This window comes from Branchiostoma belcheri, unplaced genomic scaffold (assembly GCF_001625305.1).
Source record: "Branchiostoma belcheri isolate BF01 breed outbred unplaced genomic scaffold, Haploidv18h27 scaffold47, whole genome shotgun sequence".
Classification (NCBI taxonomy): domain Eukaryota; kingdom Metazoa; phylum Chordata; class Leptocardii; order Amphioxiformes; family Branchiostomatidae; genus Branchiostoma; species Branchiostoma belcheri.
The window spans coordinates 2,416,285-2,437,552 of record NW_017804098.1 but is presented as its reverse complement, the minus strand read 5'-3'; the positions used below and the strand labels follow the sequence as shown (position 1 = coordinate 2,437,552).

General features: G+C 38.6%; 1 protein-coding gene across 1 annotated transcript in view; it reads left to right on the top strand.

Moving 5' to 3' along the window:
- LOC109479134 overlaps positions 1–18,541 on the top strand; it is a 25,386-nt gene extending 6,845 nt beyond the window's left edge. The window contains exons 3-9 of the mRNA XM_019781002.1: positions 14,028–14,321; positions 14,817–14,922; positions 15,144–15,325; positions 15,445–15,723; positions 16,135–16,311; positions 16,550–16,653; positions 16,893–18,541. Of these exons, the coding sequence (XP_019636561.1) occupies positions 14,028–14,321; positions 14,817–14,922; positions 15,144–15,325; positions 15,445–15,723; positions 16,135–16,311; positions 16,550–16,653; positions 16,893–16,985 (1,235 nt within the window). The 3' untranslated portion in view covers positions 16,986–18,541. The remainder of the gene's footprint in view (positions 1–14,027; positions 14,322–14,816; positions 14,923–15,143; positions 15,326–15,444; positions 15,724–16,134; positions 16,312–16,549; positions 16,654–16,892) is intronic.
- The last annotated feature ends 2,727 nt before the right edge of the window (positions 18,542–21,268 follow it).

Genomic DNA, 21,268 nt, shown 5'->3' with positions numbered 1-21,268 from the left:
AATATATATATATATATGGGAATAAATTACAGCTATATACTCATATAGCTATATTTATGAAATTCACAGCAGGATCTACTAATATTCCCTAAAATTAGTCGTTTTAATGACCTTTTGTGATCTTTCACTGTTCACCATGCATAAGTCGTCCGTCTAGTTGTCGTCAATGCTGTGAGATTTATTTTACATTCGTATTCTACGAAATGTCGTGCCATCCATACCGCACAGAGCCAGTGATTATTCGTAATGATGTTAAACACAATGTATCAAATATTGTACCATGCCAGGTCAGTGCAGAGGCTAATATTCAAATTAATATATTTTTAATTGTGGCGTTTCTAAGGTTGTTTGGTATTGCTATACGATAGAGATCAATGCATGTTGCTACTTCTAGGTCAAGATCGTATTTCTGTCTCTCTTCGTTAAATCGACCCATTTATACATCGTTACCTGTAGCATATCTATTAATATGCATTAGGCACAGCAAGTAGATTTTATGGATGACATCTTCCACAAACTCCAAATCTAATGCGATAGGGCGAAAAAGATACAAGGCGAGATAAAAAACAAGATTCCTACATTTTCAATTTTGACATCATATACTTTATAAAACAAAAAATGATAATATGTTTACTTGTCACTGAAACAACTATGAAAAGCAAGTTTAAAATCATTGTAAAGATATTAATGGTTTTGATTCAGTAGAAACATCACATATAACAGGAATGAAATACTTCACTGCATCAAAGTAAAAGACAAAACAATAGATAAGAGCCGTGTCTTATATCCTCTCTTCATATTTATCTGTTATCCATGTTCTGGCAAGGACACAGAAATCATTGAGGATTTTCGGCATGTTGACCACTGTCAAAGGGCAACAAAATTTTTTGTTCTTCAAAATCAAGCGAAAATTAATGCGCGCGCGTATGTCATCCATAGAAATTACTTGCAGTGGACTTAGTAGAAAAATCCAGTATCTGAATCAAAAGTGGGCAATAAACAGAGCCAGTGTTCCAGGAAACATCGTTGAAATGCTCAACATACTCCGCTCTGTAATGTGAATACCCTATGCTTGTTACAATTCAAAGTGGTGATTCAGATTTCAAAGAGGGCTTAGTATTTCTGAACAGACATTATGTTCATTTTATGAACATACCTCTGTGGCTACAGTGCTTTCTAAAATCCCCTGTGCCGATTTCATTACTATTCATTAATATACATTACACAAACGGCAAACCGTACTTGATGTCAAAGCAATGTATCCTTAGTAATATTTCATAGCGATCTTATCTTGAATTTCGCGTGGAAATAATTTTGTTATAATTTGTTGTGGCACTCACCCCGCTATATTTGTAACATCTGCCTTTGCCCAGTATATGTAACACAGAAACTGACGCCCTGTTCATATTTGTAATACAAACGACATTGGTTATCTCCAAACTGAAACCACAGCTACTTGCAGAATAAAGATCACATTACCATATGAATCATTTAGGCGGAAAATTAGCCTCCCTAGCAAAGATTACCCGCCCGGGAGGACAGCGTGAAATTGTAAAGGCACGAGTAGGGTGTAACATTATGGGCTTCCCTAATCACTTCCTACCGGTATTAACACATGGATCATGTTTAGGCAAGGATTACCAAAATGCCACATTCATATGTTGGCTGCAGGCTCAGATTTGGGTATTACTTGTTATACGAGCAACCGGCTACATCACATTCATCCAATCTAAAGAATCTTGATGACTCAAGACAGAGGTTTTTTTTACCTAACGCTTTTGTTATTAATTGCATTTCAGTCATTAAAACGTTGCTTTTACCATTGAAGTGTAACGTCTGCATCCATAGAGGTTTTGGCTATAGATGCATGTTTCTAAATCACAATTTTATAGTTGTTTTTGTATCCCTCTGCATCGCAGAGTGCTGACGATTTTCAATCCACATATTCTAACCCAAATTATACAGAAAAATTCTATGGTGCTTGCAAAAGCACGTAAATTAACGTGTAAAATTTAACAATCAAGACAGTATGAAAATTCATGAGTTGTAAGAGGGAAAATCTCATATTAAACCACATACTGCGACGTGCATCGCTGTAATATAAAGGTGACATTTCAATTACGTCGGCGGTATAAATCAAGGGAAGGTTATGACTATTTTCCATTAAGGATTTTATTTGGAGTGCAGCTGTTACTGCACCTCCTCGCCTTTGGGGCTTGAAATGAAATAGCCGTTTGGAGGAGATATTCCCAGATTATGTTAATGCAGTCTTTTCTCGTCTGCAGCGTTTAATGTCAAAATCAATTTCTGCTTATAGCAGCGTATATATCATTCACCAGAGGTGAATAAGTGATGGATTCAATGGCGTACCGTATGTCTCTCTTCCATTGAGGAACATGAATCACGCATTGTGGCAACCACATACATGTCTACCCTTCGATAAACTAAAGCCCGAACTGATACACCGGAATGGAAAGTGTATCTTCGTCATTTCTACGTTTCTTTATTGCTTTAATCCAGCAAAATGGCAAATTTTCATTGAATATCTCAGTCATTGGTTGAAGCTATTTGCATTTGCTATTTGAGTATTACATGGGTTGTCTTATTGTAAAAATGCTAACGAGGACGACAAACTTATGCTATAAACATAAGACATCTGTCAACATTTACAACATCTAAGTGTGTGCAAATCGTAATTAGTGTCAAACAACAATAATCGATAACATTGAAAATAGCTGCTCGCCATTAACATGTTCATTTTGACATACAAATGCAAAGTAATGTACCTTATCAAAACAAGATCTGGGCTTCATTCCCAAAACAGTCGTTAACTAGCTGAAGCCATAAGTCTTTACGGTCATGTGATGCAATTCAGTAATACCTGGGATGAGTCAGGTGCGGCAGGCATAGTTTAACTGTCAGTTACTCCGTGTCTGCCACATCACACATGTAGGCATGGGGACGGAAAGGCTGAGGTGTTCCGTGTGGATGTGTGCGACATTCTCGTGCATTCTGGTCGCAGTTCATGCTTCGCAAGGTAGGGAAGTTGTCTTTGTTAGACATAGGCAGCCATGTAGGTTTATGGTGAATGAATATGTGGGATTATTCTTATCTGATCTATGCCAAGTTGTATAGATGCAAAGGGCACAAACCTAGATTGCGTGTATTTTAAAATTGCTTTGGTATCTATTTATATTTGATATGGTAAGTATGCATTTGTCTCTATAGTTCTTTAGCACTATTGCCTTTGGGCACATTCTGTCTTGTATGTATTTTTTTGTTTCCAAAAGATGCAACGTGTAAATATTCTGACAACCTCATAATGAGAGGAAAGAGTATTAAAGCTAACGTTAACTGTGCTATGTATGCCACTAGGACGAGTCACTCTTGATATATCCCGTTGATACGATCAGATATGGGTTAGATTATAGCAATATGACAAACATTAGACATGCCAATCTCAATACCCAGAGCAGCATTGTCAATTGACAGCTGCTTACATATTTTATTTTATCTGGAAGCATCGATCTTAAGAGAAAGCACCCCGCTGCACATGTACCCGAGGCCCTTGTTGTGTGGTACAATTTCAGAGGGTTACATATTTGACTACCATGGTATATAGTTTTCCCACTACCTTTTTGTATTTTCTTTTCTAATTCTAATTGCTAGTACTGAGTACTCAAGTACCAATGCGGATGTATTTAGTACATCTATATAAACTCGAATTAAGCTGATCAGGTACAATGCCTTACTAATGTGATGTCTCCCGCCCACACAAAAGATGTGTCTACGTGCGCGATCATCTGACGTCAGGTCAGTGGGGTAGATAATCGGCAATGACCATGCGATGGGAGCAGGGCATTATAGAAAGCAATTTCTACCTATCTTGACATATCATTTTCATCCTACCTTTACATATCATTTTCAACGCAACTTTTTACTGAAACTATGTATTTACCTCCTTTTTATGTTGAGATGATATAGTTCATGGAATTTGCCGGGCATTCGTTTGATAGATTATGGGCATTCTTTAGATACATTATTCTGACGCCAATTCATTTAGCATTAATTGCTGATTGTATCTCAGATATCAGATGGACAGAAACTACAACGAGTATTCATAGGCGACAATTCTCCGTGAAGTTTTATATTTTGTAAATACATGTACATAAGATCAACAACACGACATTCTAAACAGATGAACAAAGTCGTCTTTGATAACATGATCTCATTTGCTACATATCATTTATTTGACAAGGTATCCTAGTAGGTGCAAGACATAAGTCACAATCCCAACAGATACTAGCAAACGATTATACACAACAACCACCTAATATTTGCTTTCAGGACCTTGCCTACCACACAGCTACTTACGCTACGGTCTATTCCACGGGATTTTAGAAATAGGGGTGTTTCTGAAATATGCATTTACTTCAATATGAAAACTCCTACGGTGAAAAGAAAAACAAAGTGCATCATCACGAACATAAACCACAAACTGCAGACCCAATTACATAGACATACAACGGCGAGAACCATGACTTTTAGCTGTGGACATATTCCAAAACAGCCCCATACGTTTCTAATTAACGACCCACTCTAGCGTCTCAGCCTAGCGTCTGCTTGAAGGAAACGCGACCCCCCCCCGCTATTCAAAACAACGGGTTTTTGCGGCCAGTCCCAAATGGCCATTAATTGAAGGGGTTCTTCTGAAATATTACATTGACCTCCAAAACAGCTACGGTAAAAATGAAAATATGTACATCATCACGGGCATGCCTGCAGACGGCGTAAAATTTATAAGATTGATTAAACAAAGTTTAACCGTGTGTATTAGCTGCGAACGCGAAAAGCCGACTGACCACAATACTTCTACTGGAGGCATACCTCCTTCACGGATTTCAGAGGAAAAATAAAATGTTGCCACTTTTTAGCCAGGACAAATTAATTCAATAGACGGTACCATGCGTTATTGTAAACGTGACGACCTGAGATATAATCATGTACGTACTTGTGCCCACTTAGTCTCCTATTCCGTTGAGAGTGCGTGATGGTATTTGCTACGTTATGGAAGCCGACATATTTATGGTTTCACCACACAAATATATTGTGTTCTCTGATGTTTCTTCTTCTTCTCCTTCTACTCCTCCTTTTCCTTCTGCTATTTCTTCAAATGGATTTAATTTCTTCATTTTTGGGCCACATAACACGAAGATAGAGTGGCCAAATACCCCCAGGTGTTTTTTTCATGTTCTTGATACAGGCTTTCAGAATGGTTTTATTTGGCTTTTTGGTTGTGTTATAGGAAATGTACTATAGCAGTGTGTGTTACCATATTTGGAGTGTTTTACCATATTTGGGCATAAGAACAGGAAGTCTATGCCCATATATGGGCATAGAGACAGGGTCAGGTGTCTCTAATTAGAGATGTGGTTGCTGATTGGCTGTTCACTTTATTCCTTTATCTGCTAAAACAACACCTGTGCATAGTTATAAGAGAAACAATCACCTTGTTTTTAGAAGTACTGGCCAGGAAATATGTGTCTTGGGTTGTATTCGGTGGACACATGTCACATTTCTATATACCTTGCTTGCAATTCTTAAACCATATTTGGTTATTGGAATTTACATGTACTGTAAGCTACTTTAAATCCTATAGGGGGATTTTTTTGGAAAATTGAATATTGGAAAAAGAGCTAATTATAAAAAGTACATATCATGTGCGAAAGTAATTTTAGACTAATCCATAATATAACATCGAGCTGATTGGAAGAGGTCAGTGAAAGAGTCCATTCGTGCCTAAGGGTGGCAGTTTTTAAAAACTCAATTTGTATGGAAAAGTCGTCATTTTCATGAGAGATGTCCCTGGAAGAGTCCATTCTTTTTCCATTTTTGGTAAGGGGGACGTGGTGAAGTCATATGTTGCATTTGCTCCCGAGCAAGTATCTGCCTTTCTAGTCTTCATCATGTTTTTGACTCAACACTGTTGATGTATAGGGGTTGATGTATAGGGGTGTTACACATATAAAGGCCGGGCGCAGTAAATGCAAGTCACGGTTGTAGTAACGGTAGATTCCGCGTAAAATGTGAAGGAGGATCAAATGATGAATTTAGAAATCCCCCCAAGGATGGTTCATTACAAGTGACACAAGGGATTAGGCGTCGTTATTTCAGATTTCAACAAAAATACCGAACGATTTACTGTATGTAATATACTGCAAATTGAATGTACAAAATGCATCTAGAGGAGTAGGTGGTAACCCAGCTGTAAAGATAACCCGTAGTAAGACGGCAATGTTTTATCTACTAGCTAAGCAAAGGGTTACCGATGTACCTATATATCTCGGTGGTTTGAGCTTTTACTGGACCTACGACTGTACGTAAATTACAAGGGCGATTGGACAAATGAATTTTACATAATGTTATACATTTTCTACCAACAACAACAACAGCAACGTTCACTATCTATAATGATAATAATGATAAATGACTGTTCTCAGGCACAAATCTACGGCTATGCCCTAAGGTAGCGCCGGATCGGTACAACAAATCAGTGTGAGTCCTCAATGTTCTTATACAGTCCATTCCACGTTTCCTTGTGTCTGGCCTGGTCTCATAGCCACCTGAGTGCGTAGGTCTCAGCTTTGATGTTCTGCTGGAAGTACAGTTTTGTGTCATCTAACAGACAGTCCAGAAGACCTCCGCGGGGCCTGCCTTTCCTTGGCGCGAGCTTTCTGCTAAAGGCGACGTTGAGGGCATATCTATGCTAGATCTTATTAAGGTTTCCTCTAACTTCCCAATTCGTCTTAATGTTCGTAAACATCCGTCTTTGTTTGACTTCATCCAGTGTTATGCTGTGTTTATTATAGCAAAGCAGATATCCATTTAGAAGTTTATTGAAACTTATGATATTTTGGTTAATCTGATATTCTTGACATCAGCTCACCCCAGGTCATGCTGGTGGTTGATTTGTGTTCAATATAATGTAATAATGTGATCTGTAGGCGTCTGTTGCCCTGCCAGGTCCTGTAATTCCTACCATAGTACATTGTATTGTATTAACAAAGATAAAGATAAAGCTTGAGACGAGTGCTTTATCTTTATCATTGGTGATATGTTAAAACACCCCCTCCGAGCTATTCATATACATCTAGGCATTATAATAGTTTAACTGTCTCTTTCTTTTGCTTGCATTAAGTTTGCAAGACATAGACGTTCAGATTTCAAGTCCTATCGAAAATATGAGAGCGCTAGTGTTAACTTGTAAAGAACTTGCAAAGAACATATATAATACAATAATATAATGATATAATGGAATGGGAATAAAAACGGTGCGTTACTCTTTATGTTGCCTTACAATGTGCAGTGACCATATCTATTCAATGTCTTAACGTTTTGTTGTACTTTTAGGAAAAGGCTACATTACATGCAGGTGCACTTCGAATTTGAAATGTGAATGCAGGGACATACATGCCGAAGCGATGGCTGCACACGCACGTGTGTGAACTATTGTAACAAAATACACGTTGAACACGGATGAACATAAATGTACCATGGTACTCATTTTGTCACATATATCTATATGCAACTTGCAAATTTAGAATATGATAAAAAAGTACATATAGTTTCAACCAGGTTTGCATTTTTATCTTGATTATTGAGCAATGATTTTAACTGAGCACATTTTACGGCATACCAACTCCAGTGGTCTCAAGATCATTAAGATGCGCCATAAATGTACATTTATAGGGCCAGATGGAAATCCTGCCTGTCGCCTCAAGAAGAGGATTGAGTGTGAGTGAGTGATAAATGTACAGTTTCGTTTTTTCTACAAGGCGACAAGACGAAAAACAATAGGTCAAAATCAGAATGCCGGCCAAACGTGTAGACCAATACTAACGGCGGCGGTTATTCAAATGCCTCTCTAGTAGAGAGATCGATAATGTAGACTCGGGTACGAAAAGGAGGGTTTTAGGCTGTGCTGTCTGAGCCTGACCCTGACGTGTGCCACAGCTGACGTACCAGCCATGCAGCGGGTTTTGACACTGTGCCTATTGATCTGGCCGACTGTGTTATGTGTGACGGAGACAGGTACAGAGATGGTTTGTTACTTATTTTAAATCGACGTCCATGTTCGCTGCATATTACCGGTAGTGGTATATACGAGTAAGATTTTATATATGTATGGTAAATATACGGAAATACTGCAATCGGTAGTACAGCAGTAGTACAATTCCGTTTAGATACTTGATTTATCATATATGAAATTCATAAATATCATTCATATTTTAAATGAGCATTATGTCAAAATAGTACGTTCTCTCTAAAACAGGGTCAAGATGGAATTCAATGACGCCTGGATAGCATAATGGATTAGAAATGCATCTGTAGAAGGTCTAAAAAACCATAGTATCTCTTATGGGATTAGGAGTCAGTTTTCATTATATATTCATACGACTTTCCAACATATATCTCACCGGTGATACCGCATTTGCAATTTCCTTATGTGATTTACAAAAAAGCAAGTACCCTATTTTGGGCCCAGGGATTATTTATTTTCGGGACTCATATTGCCAACGCGATTATTTCTGAAATTGCAGATTGATGCGATCAACGCTGCTTGCATGCCAGATTGAGGACGAAAATATGTTCCTTACTAATGCTCGCCAGTGCTAGCCATTTGTGATATAAATATATTATTGAAATTTTTCTTAAGCTTTTATTTTAATGTTAGAAAATCATAGAAAAAATTGTTATTAGTAGGAAATTTAAAGTAGAATGAAAATCCCCATCGACTTTTTCTGACAAGACGGAATGGGGATGTAAAAGAGTTATAGAGCCCAACAATGCAGCACTAGCTCAACTTGACTTAGGTATACGTGGCCCAGTGGAAGCTACAACCTTCAAACGATGTCACAGCTCTTTAGCGGCCAGGTTCTTTCCACGGACATGTTACATTCAATATGAAGTGATGTATTACTGTTACCATCACTGTACTATCACGTTCATTGTAAATGATGAAAAATGCTACACAGTTTATTATTAAGCCCATGCAACATCTGTGTTTATATGAATGATACATACATGTACTAACGGATTTCTGAGTTATACATGGATTTGTCTGCTCTAACTGTGTCAGTTTGGATAGGCTATATGATAATAACGTTAATAACCCGCCTAATCCGCGATGTATACAGTGTGATAAAGCCTTGTCAGTTTATATTTAAGGGTTAATGACCCGCCCCTAGGTGAATAGGCTATAAAGCCACCTCACTCGATGGCTTTATTCGGTGGTTATAGCAACTGCCAAGGCTTTATCACACCATATTCATCGAGAAAGGGCGGGCCATTAATGCTATTATCATATAGCCTATCAAAACTTACACAGTAGAGAGTAACACTTTCCTGTATAACACATATATCTAAATTATATAACAAACCATTACAGTCACTCCTCTATCCTCCCGTCCGCTGCCACTGTTCCTGTGCATCTTTCTCGATTCCAAGGACCCACATATTGAGTCTAAATTGGCCTCAATCAGTTCTTCTATGACAAATTCTGACACACCATTGTCTAAAATTGTATGCCCTTTAGTGTGATGATTTTACTTGTTCTATCAGAGTTTATTTGAGTTCACCGGAACTTCGGAACAGAACCGTTATGGCCAAAAGAATAGAACAAGCTTCCATTTGAAGTCATCTGAGGTCATTTGGATGTTTCAATACAGAAATGTACTTACTAGGGGGGTGGCGCAAAATATGTTTTCTTTTATTTCGCTCAAAATCCACATGTATTGACATGGTCTTTATTTTGTTATGTATAGCTAAATAAATTGGGTGATGACAAGACGGTAAAGATTTCTATTCAACAAGGAAACGTGCTACAAATGTCAGCAAAAAGAGTCAACTTCCCTGCAAATGGTTTTCTCCGGGCCGTGCTTTATTGTGCAACAAAGCACACTTGTGAGAATAAAACGCACCTGGCAATACTTGTATCATGCTAACTGTGACATTATGGCGTCATAATCAATATGGAATGGGGGCTTCTGATCGGTCAACGCCACCTGGCTATATGATAATTGTCTATAACCACCTCATAAAATCAACTCGTTCGCTACCCTCAGTCGGTGGTTTTATTCCGTGGTTATAGCAACTGCCAATGCTTTATCACACCATATACAACAAGAATTAGGCGGGCCATTAACCCTTAATTATTTAACACTATTTGCAACGTTGACTTCTGTATTACCTTGTGCAATTGTTGATATTTGTATGTCCGTGAAGATTCATTGAGTACTGTAGACAGTATAGTGGATTCCTGTTTCGGAAATGCGATTCACGTTATATTCACTGACCTTGATTCCCTACTATAAAATCGCGTTTCCTTTAGTTATACTGATCCATGTGGCCTCAGAGGTCACGAAAATTACTTCAAAAGTCGTCTGTTAAGCCGAACAGCTTCTGCAGTTCAGTTTCATGTAACATTATCAGCGAGAAACATGTAATACGTTACAGCCTTTGGCTGTTCGACCGCAGGGTCTGGCAACTCATAGAACGTAACAGGCCACTGTGCCATGGTTCACCTCGACATTTGGGTTCTCGTCACTGGGGATTGTAGCCAAGCGTACAATCGATAGAACAGGTTAATGTGCCTGACTTTTGGATATTTCAGTGCTCCTGTCGTTTACGCTGCGTGTAATAGGGGACCTAACATGGATACCCGAGTGTATGCTGACTCAATCAGGAGAATCTAGCTGGTCTGCATGGCCGAATCATGTGCTTTCTGTGGAATCCACCGTGCCAGGTTTTATTGTTCCAATCAAAGATAGCGGATCAGAAAACACTAGGCCAAATACATATATTTTTAAACACCCCTATTCACCTCAATGGATTCCACCGCATATCTCATATTACCACGGTACATTAAAGGGTTAATGCCCCGCGTCGAGGTGTATATGGTCTTAAACCACCTCGTTCGCTACGCTCACTCTGTGGTTCATTCGGTGGTTATCGCACCTGACCAGTTATTATCTCACCATATGCACCGAGGATAAGGTCGGGCATCCACGTTATTATCATATAGCCTATCCCAATTGACACGCCACCAGATCCGCCTGCGATATCTCTTCTACGTGGATCTGAGGTACTTCGCCATCCATTGTCGAAAAAAACTCACATTCTATGTCACGTGCAGTGGACAGAAAAACAGATCGCCTGCGGTGACCAGGTGACATAGGAACAGCACCATTTTTAGTGGGTGTGTCAAAAATTATGTTTAGTCATTTTCTGTTTAAATTTCATTTATATCTTTTTAATTGGGTGGTATTTTCAAATAAATAATTCACAATAAACTACATGTACAATACGTTGATAGATAAATGCTACAAGTCTTAACTGTACTGTTTGTGTCCCGTCCCCTGTATAAATGGTACGGTCCAAAAAGTGGTCGGTTGTTCTAATAACCGACCACTTTTGAGGTTACGGCCTTATAACCGATTGGAAATGGAGCCTTCTAATTGGTAGACGTCTTCTGGCTATATGATACACTAATAACTGTATGTAATTTCATGTACCATAGTTATGGGTGGAATGTTGTGTTGGGTTATTGATGCAGTTATCGCCGACCGTCATCTCAACCAAAAAGAAACACCACAAAGAGGAATAAGTTGTTATTGAGCTTACCGTGACACCACTTCAATGGCCGTCACTGTCACAATATGGCTCTTGATTTGATTTATCAGATTTATTAGTATAAAACAGATATATACAGCCAGGACTTATAAAGGGCTAGCCCTCACAACATGAACATAATCAATTCGGAACAGATAACATTTACTCTTGTAAGCTCTAAATAAATATAAAACCGTTGAAAACATCTACTACTTAAAGGGCCTATACGACTATAAGAGAAAGAAAAATTAGGTGTAGGTAAAACGAAATGCTCTTTGGGTACTGCTTCAACCAATGAGAAGACATTCAACATTTTATCTTATCATTACCAAAACGTATCAAGAACTAGGTAGTAAATAATGACGTTGGGGTATACAAACCCACAAGCCTTCAGAAATGATTTGACCACACAGATTGCAGTAATTGTCTCCGTTGTAGCTGCTTAACCATTTCACAAAAGTAACTAGCTGGCCTGATGGTAAAATTGGCTCGATTTTATCGATTGCTGAAACTTAACGTCTGCTGCTTTCGACGATCTACAGCATGCACCACCTTTACATTTCATATTTATATTCACCACTGCAAAATACACACAGACATAGTGGAATAAAAAATCAACAGATTAGTTCAAATGCAAGTATATATGATAAACAAAAGAAGCTGCCACATAATTATTACAAAATTAGCTGATTTTGAACTGAAATTCATATTTAGAGGAAGGCTTACATGAACGAGCGCTATTTTTAGTTTTGTCATGTTAAAATCACTTCAGTATAGCCCATGATATGTAAGTCACGCCAGGCACGTACATTATAACTTCACGTTTGGTAATTACGACTTTTCCCCATAGGGCATAACCAGACTCCGCTTTGTGAAGGGCAGACCGGATGGTGGGCGGTGTTTTGATTTCGGTGTTAAGTGCGACACAGTACTCGTACTAGTGGCGTCTTTGATTTGCTTCTCTTGGCTGTTTCCAGGCTAATATATAGAGATTCTATAAGAAATGCGTGTACTGTTGCTATTTATCATGCATGTATTATTACATGAACAAAGATTACAGCTCAAATTGTTTTGTTAGCAGTGTAAAATGTATATCTCTCTATTGCATCTTTATTGGCAATCAGATACAGATTCATGTACAGATACATATTCATACACAGATACAGATTAAATATTCATGCACAGATATACAGATTTTCTGAGTATGATGACTGTGTCAGTTCCTACACCTAAATTAGGAGGGTTCGCGTGGATTTGTGTAAGGTGCATAATGTATATACCCAATATCAAAATTACGTTCTCAAATAGAGGATACGCTTACCTAGAGTAGTCAACGATGGCAACATCTTATCAGCATCATCCCGCGTGATGTCAGTTATGGGCTAACCTTTAGTTTTCGATGTCATAGTTAGTTACCATTTCATCTCAGGCGCTAATTACAAGCAACCATTACCTGATTGTCAATAAAGCGCTGACGTTATATATATGGGACCACTTGACACTGTTTACTAAATTTACTGAATGCCTCTTGTGTTTGTCTCAGGTCTGATATTCGATGATCGTTGGGAAGTAAATAACAAACGTGATACACAGAATATAGGTGACCACACGCGCAATCAGGAAAACAAACACGTAAAGATCTGGAATGTATCCCTTTAAATTTTGTCTTTTTAGTATTCTCATCACGTATGGGCCAGAAAATACAGCCTGAACATCCCGAGGTGTTTGCCAGAGCTCTCCTGAAGCACCCCAGGACAATTCCATCCAGTGTTCAGATGACAATGATAGAAGATTACGGCGTGTGCCTAGGCACGGGCACCAGGGTGGATTGCAAATCATTTTGCCCTACTGTCATGTTGAATAATAGGGGGCTGCTTAAGTAGCAGCTTTCATGGAGCCGGGTAATCTGTCACGTTTTACCTGCTGGCAGTATGCACCTGTCGATTAAAAGCCTGAGGACACGTTTGAACCTCTTAGAATTATAGATGGAACATTAAACATTTCGCTGGCATTTATCTACCAAATGTAATAGAGAAATCGATTTTCAAACCATGTATTTTTTACAAAATGTATTGCTTTTAAACGTTTAAAACATCAAATGTGCAGTTCCATTGCCCTCACAAACGATATTAGTGGGGATTTATATGACACGAGTCATCGAGTCATACAAACATAGATATCTTTATTGCAGCGAGGAAAGAGGCAAAAAAGATTGCCGAAACTTAAACAGGTAAGTAATTCTGGGCAATGCAAAAAAGCTGTTTTGACAAAAGCAACACATCAGTGACGCCTTGCACGTTTTTACCGTGAAAAACGTGTCTTGTAGTTGTAACTTATGTTTATAACTTGTTTTGCAGTGCGGCCAATTGTGACAGTAGGGCCACGTAGCCCATATATCGTGACGTCAGGCAAGGACTACATCTTAAACTGCTCGATAACCAAGTCTAAGCCAGAAGTAAACGATGTCTACTGGACTAAAGATGGTGTTCGGCTAACGACTAGCAGACGGCAGGCAAAGTATGAGGGAGGGGACAGCAGCTACCCATCCCTAGTCATACGTGACGTGGGCAGGGGAGACTCGGGAGAATACGCATGCGTCGCGGATCACGTGACTGGATCTGTGAGCAAGAGCATGACATTGGGAGTCTTGTGTAAGTAATAAATCCGAGCGTGTCGTTTTTCTACCTTAATTAATTATGTACGATTTTTGAACGTAAAGGTCAAGATTCCATTGGTAATTGAAATAGGGACATGCGGTATCATGATAGAATTCGTTGATGACAGAATCAAAAATAATGAAGGTTGCTCCCTTGATATTACTACGTGCACATCTGTTGATTTATTTCGAGCAGTAGTTGCATCTCATTTTCTATTGACGAACGGTATAACCGGTACCATTTTAGAGTAAGTAACGTTATGACCACGTCAGATTTGACCTGTATATAAGTCACTTAATTTTGAACAAAAAATGCTCCAACTCCTCAAAACACAAAGAAAAACAAGCCGTATAACGTCAAAAGTTGAAAAAAGTATGCAGTATACTGACCCCTGGCGCTATGCAACCTGGGAATTATACCCCCTGACGCTATGCATCCCGGGGAATGTGAAAATGGTGAATGTAAGTTATGATGTTGTACGTTCCCCAGATGCGGCGGATATTATAAAGATCTCGGAGTCCATGACGGCCGCTAACGGTGACGATGTCCAGCTGTACTGTGTAGCAGATGGGAACCCTCCTCCTGATGTATATTGGTAATAACGCAATCTCAAACAATAACAAAGCTAAGAGTAGTATGAGGTGATAAAGATGAGACGTTGCATTCAGGATGCTTTCATTGGCTATTTATTTGCAATTATCAACCTTTGCAAATGGCAAAGTCACTAGTTAGTTTGGTAATGAAATGAATCAACGTTAACTAATATTCTCATAAAACTTAACTCGATAATTCTGTTACATTCATGTTTGGCGACAGGACATTCCAGGGCGCGCCGGTGAGGACAGAAGTGCGCAGGCTCAACGAAACAGTCAGCATGAGCAAGCTTCTATTAGACGGCGTCAGTGGGAACGACACTGGCTTGTACGCATGCTCAGTGCGGAATGGTGTGGGAAGCAGAGCAGTCACAAGATGGCTTAAGTTGAGGGTCAGATTACCAGGTAAACAAGAAGCCTTCCTGACTTTATGATGGATAAACAAATCATTTCTTCGAAACAACAAAGAATCTTAATATTGTATGACAACTTCAAATTCACTGCTGTTATATTGTTGTTTTCAGGAGAACCCGAAGGAGGCTACACACAAATAACCATCATCGCTGGCGCATGCGCAGGCTCGGTCTGGCTTCTCCTGTGCATCTTTCTTTTAGCCATCTACATTCGGCGGCGTCGGAAGCGGTCACGTGTTCGGGAGTCCAAAAACAAAGACTTTGCTTACTACTACACAGACGACCCCTATGAGTTCCAGTATTTAGGGTTGCGGAGTTTTGAATCCGGTTCAAAACGGAGTACTTCCGGGGTCAAGGCCGCACAGTCCTACGAGACGGGATTGGACGGTGGTTTGTACCTATTGATACAATTATTCTATCGGAATTGTAACATCGCAATACAGTGGGCTACCCGGATAGTAATGGTTTATATCGGCCAACACGATTTTACATCAAACATACGCATATAACTAAATTAAACCTTAATAATCAAGTTAAAATGGACAAAAAATCGTATTGTTCGACACATACTGTTATTCGGAGGTCTGGGGTCATGTTGAGCATGTTGAGGAGAGTGTACATATATAGTTTGTTGATTGACAATACATGTAGCAGGATTACACCCATTACATGAAACTAGACTATAACCTCTGATTCTGACTGATATCTTGTTTGTGACACAGTGTGAGACAGGTGTTTTCTGGAAGACAGGATCCTGCTAGATAAATGTGCTTGAAGGTTATCTTTTATCTGCCTCCTCAGGACGAAGGTATGCAAAGGCTCTCTATAACTACTCACCCCTGGACGAGGACGAGTTGCGTCTCTGTATCGGGGACATCATTGAGGTTATCAAGGGGGAGGGCGATGGCTGGTGGTTCGGCTACCTGAACGGGAGAGTTGGCATGTTCCCCTCCAACTATGTGGAAGTCCTGTCTTCGGGTAAGAAATAGAAATTTTGATTTACTTTTATTAATTTTCACATTGTCAAAGCTCATCGTCAGGTTTTGATGTCGAAGGATTTTGCAGGCTGTGACAGAAACAACTGCTTACAAGGATCTAGGACAGTCTTTTACGTCACAAAACAGATGAAATTTGACACCTTGTGTTGTGGCATCTCCAGGTGAAATGGGCTTTACATATCTATTTTGTTATCTTTTTTCTTTTATTTCTACTTCAGACGACAGAAGGACCAACACCCTTCCTCTCAGTCGCAAGGCCACCATGCTAAACGAGAAATCACAAGCCCACCAGGCTAGAGCGGCTAAATCTTCCCTGGATGAGGTAAATTTCTCCCTATCCATGTCCTAATTAGTGCATAAACAATTATGGTGTTCTGTGAGACAGCCTTTTCTAGTCCTAGACATTTTCGACACATAGGAACACCTTTATTGTACATCCATACCCACAGGGTTATGTACCAGTCGCGGCAAAAGAATAACACACAAAAGAATAACAAACGTACACATGATCAAGATATCACTAGCACTAAAGGCATACTAAAATTATGTGATTGTTTGTAGGAAACGGCGAAACGTCTGTCTGGAAACGCCCCACTGCCACCTCCGCCCCCAGACATGAGAACACCCATAAAATACGAGCAGTCGTCCATCTAAGTTGCTGCGGGCATCGTCATGTCGATCATCATCTACAACAACAAGCAGCAACGTCACCGGTCCATGTTAGTGCGATCCAACATCAGGGTGCACCAGGGTGTTGCACTTGGGCTAATTTTTCAAGTTTCAAACTTTCCCACTTTCAGTACAGAAACTTGTACAAGACGCATGATGCATGCAATTGGATAGCGATGAGCTGTTTTAAAGTTGCGCTCCTTTAAACTTGAATGCGTTACTTTACAATGGCACTATACGGACACTACAGGACATTTGTATATGCTTATTTGGCATATAACAACAAAACTAGCTGTATCCTCCAATGATTTGTTTCATATGTGAAATAACATTACAGAACTAAAAGGAGGGTACAAAATTCTTTGAAAATGACAACATTGTTATAAAATGTTTTTACATTTACATATTTTGCTTATATGGTATACAATCTCTACGAACACTACAACATGGTAATTTATGACTGTCACTTTGTTTATTTACAACCAGTATCAAAGTGACTTTTATCATAAGGCAGTATCATCTTCTGTCACTATCTTTAAATGTTAAAGAATATTGAGTTTGTATGTACCCATGGCATTTATATTCCAATTATTGAGCCATTTTGAACTTTTCTACAGACCCTACACGTTTTTCTCGGGAAAAAAAAGCAGGCAACTGAAATCCATATGGTATTTTAACCCAAAGTACAAGCAACATAAAGACATACATTTTGTGTTACATATAGAAATACCATGTATAATATGCAAAATGGCCAATTCTATCACAATTTGGGGGGATGTACAAGGAGATATGTTGCCAGAAAAAAAAGTGTAAAAAAATGCATTTTTTGATAACGTGTAATACATGTGTTAACGGCACTCTAGGAAGGACGATTTTCCAAATTATCATCTAGTTTACAGAAAAACCTATTAGAAAGAGCCAGTCTTAACATACGGCTTAATTGTAAATTTCATTTTTGGTCACAACTTACCAAATAGTTTATTTGAAAAATTGCTTCTTTTCAAGTGCAACAGTATGACGTAAATGTTATGACAATTTTGGGCGTAAAGTCATAGCATAATGTTTGGAACAGCTATCTACCAAAAAGCTTCAGGATTATCTGGAGAATACTTGTATTTAAATGATATGTTTAAAAAATTTCAACACAATGCAATGAATATTTACTAAGAATGATAAAACAGTGTAGGATGCCATTGGTACACCCTGATCTTGGAGTAGCCGAAAGCGACTACAATTATTATGTAATATGAAAGGCAAAAGTCCTGATGCTTAAATTCTGTGGATAAAAGTGGAGCGACTGCAGCGTTCGACTTGCTACTCGTCAGTCTATTCTACCTAGTTTGCACCTTTGTTGGCTGATACGTATCCCTGCGGTGAAAAAAAGATTGACATTCCGACTTAACACATCGCGAAGTGAATATAAGAAAAAGCTCATGAAGAAGGTTTGCTCGCACAAATACATTGCTGAAAGCTAGGAACCAGATACCATATTTTCTGAGCTGTCAGAAATAATTATCACAGCAAAGATGTGATTCCGTCATTTGAGAGAGGTCCTGCATTTCAGGATAAATAGAAGGGCGGTCTTCTGATTCATGTGATTATGACAAATTTTGAATCTCAAAAATGGTACAGAAATTTGTGTTATCTGTAAATTGTATGTACTGTAATATCACAGATATTCTTCCCCATCAGAGGAATGCTCTCTTCAGTAGTATTCTGGACGGGTTGGGTCTCCTGTTTTCAGAGTTTACATCACATTCAACCTCTTAGCTATAGATTTCATAGCTGTTTTATTCGAATGTGGAGAAAAACAAGCGGAATCGCCTGGAGCGCCGTACCTTGTGATGAGAGCTCACGTGTAACGTGCCTATCTACCTCCCACGTACCAAGCAAAATAGATTTTAATACACGTGTCCTGACCATCTGCACTTGTTATCAATTTCGTTGCGCTTTAACACCGCGGCACCATGTAAGATGCATGTGTGTCTAATTTTAGATGGAACACTTACTTGCTTTCCGTCCCGTGTTTTTCATAAGTGTTTTCCATAGTATGGGATGTAGCCAATAACCTATGATTTGAAAACCACAGCTAAAGAAAAAGAAATTCTTTAATTTTCTTACTGTTTATAAAAGGAAACTTTTATACAAAATTTGGGCGACCGTCAACAAAAGATTAGCTGGATTAAGAAGGTGAAGAAATGACCAATTCCATGCTGCAGCTAATCCTGCTACATTTTTACAGTGAATGTATTTGTTATATCATATATGCTATTACATTCTAAAATAAATCTGATGATTGAAGAGCTTTAGGACCTTGAATATGAGTTGCTAGTTTTTCTCTTTCTTTTACCATTGCATATTATACGTGCAACTCATTTCTCGTAAAGTGTGTGAGCAACGGTAATTGGTTTAATGCTCAGGTAATTGAAATACACTTAAGCTCCTCGATAGAACATTTTTGATTTACGTACACCATACAACTTATGTTTTTTTAAAACATATTGTAATTACATTAACACGTGCCATTGTTAGATAGCATGTCACTGGTGATGCGCATACTTTATTGCAATAGGTACAACCAACATGTGAAAAAAAATACGGAAAACCCCTTCACTACTTTATGTTCATGTGGTGGAAAGTCACTGTTGTATAAAGTGTGTATATAAAAAATACGAGCTCTGTAAAAAGATTAAGTCATCCGTTCCGTGAGATTCCTACGTGTGATGAATTGCTAACTACGTCAACCTTATCCCTGCACGACTGTCTATAATCAAAGTCATCTGTGTTCGATGTTGTAGAGTGATGATTCATATGTACAGTACCTCCTCTGTATTGGATAGTATATATAATTCTAGTTCTAGTTTGTTTTTTTCTCTTCAATGTTGGTGGAGGTATTTCAGCTTGAACTAGAGTTCAACGATCTCATACCTTCGCCAAGTGATGTTAATCTTTATGACTGACAAAGTAAAGATTATTCCTCCTGATTATGCAAATAGGATCCTCATTTGCATGAATTATATCAGTTGATCATATTCTCCACCAGACAGCCTTATCTTAACAAAGAAAGCCATTCTATAATTTCCTCATAAATTATGCAAATGAGGTCCTCATTTGAATAAGCTATGTTTAATGATGTGCTGATAAGCTATGTCCAGCCTTTACTTAACTTTCAAATACCCCAAGTATGAAATTCCAGGCAGTTACTAGTATGGAATTATAACATTTTCTCATTAATTATGCAAATTAAGTGTTAATTTATATAATCAATATCTGCCTGTGTTTCTCTTGTTCTCAATTACATATATCACAAGCTTAAATAGTCCTATGTAATGCAGCTGATTTATAGAATTTCCTCATAAATTACATCCAGATTTGCATAATTGTCATAATTATGTCAAGTGTCACTTAAGCTACCTACATACTAAAAATCATGACAATCCGTCAACCGGTTCTTGAGTTATCCTCTTTTGAATATTTTTAAAGAAATGCCCCCGCAGTTACAGAGCAAGCGGCCAAGGGGTCCAAACCTATGTCACTTCTTCCCCAGCACAAGAGCTGCCTACCATCCAAATTTCGTGACCCTAGCACGTCCAGATCATGAGATATCAAAACTGGAAGTTCCACTGCAGTGCCACAACAAGCCGCCAGGGGGCCCAAAATCTAATCATTTTGAGGTCTCATTAAGACCTACCCACCTACCAAGTATGAAGACAATCCATATGAGCCTTCTCGAGTTGTCGTGGTCACAGACAGACAGACACACGAACGCCTCTGAAAACATAACCTTCTTGGCGAAGGTAATGAGCCTACATCAAACGCTGTCTGCTGTTTAGTGGTGTTCTTTGCATTGATAGGACTATCACGGTGTGCTGTTTAATGTTTCACGGTGTGTTGATACGAAGATGCTTTGGAGTAATATTAGATGTGTAGTTAGATTGTAGCATAAATCGTGAACAGATTTTTGTTGGGCAAATGAATTTAGTTATGTGCAGAAAATAAATTTGTAACTACTTACCAGATTAGATTTAGTCGTTATAACGTGATACGTTATATGCAAATTATGAGCCGTGTTTGTCGTTATGTGTTTTTCTTTAAGATAGACGCCAGTTTTCTATTTCATCAGCAATGGTAAAACAGAGACATAGATAAGTGGAGAAATTGCTCGTAACATATACTTGTGTTCATTGTAGAAAAGAGTCCTGTCGGTAATGTTAGTTATAGATGACTGTCAACCTCAGTATTGATTAACAAAATTGTATATAAAGTGT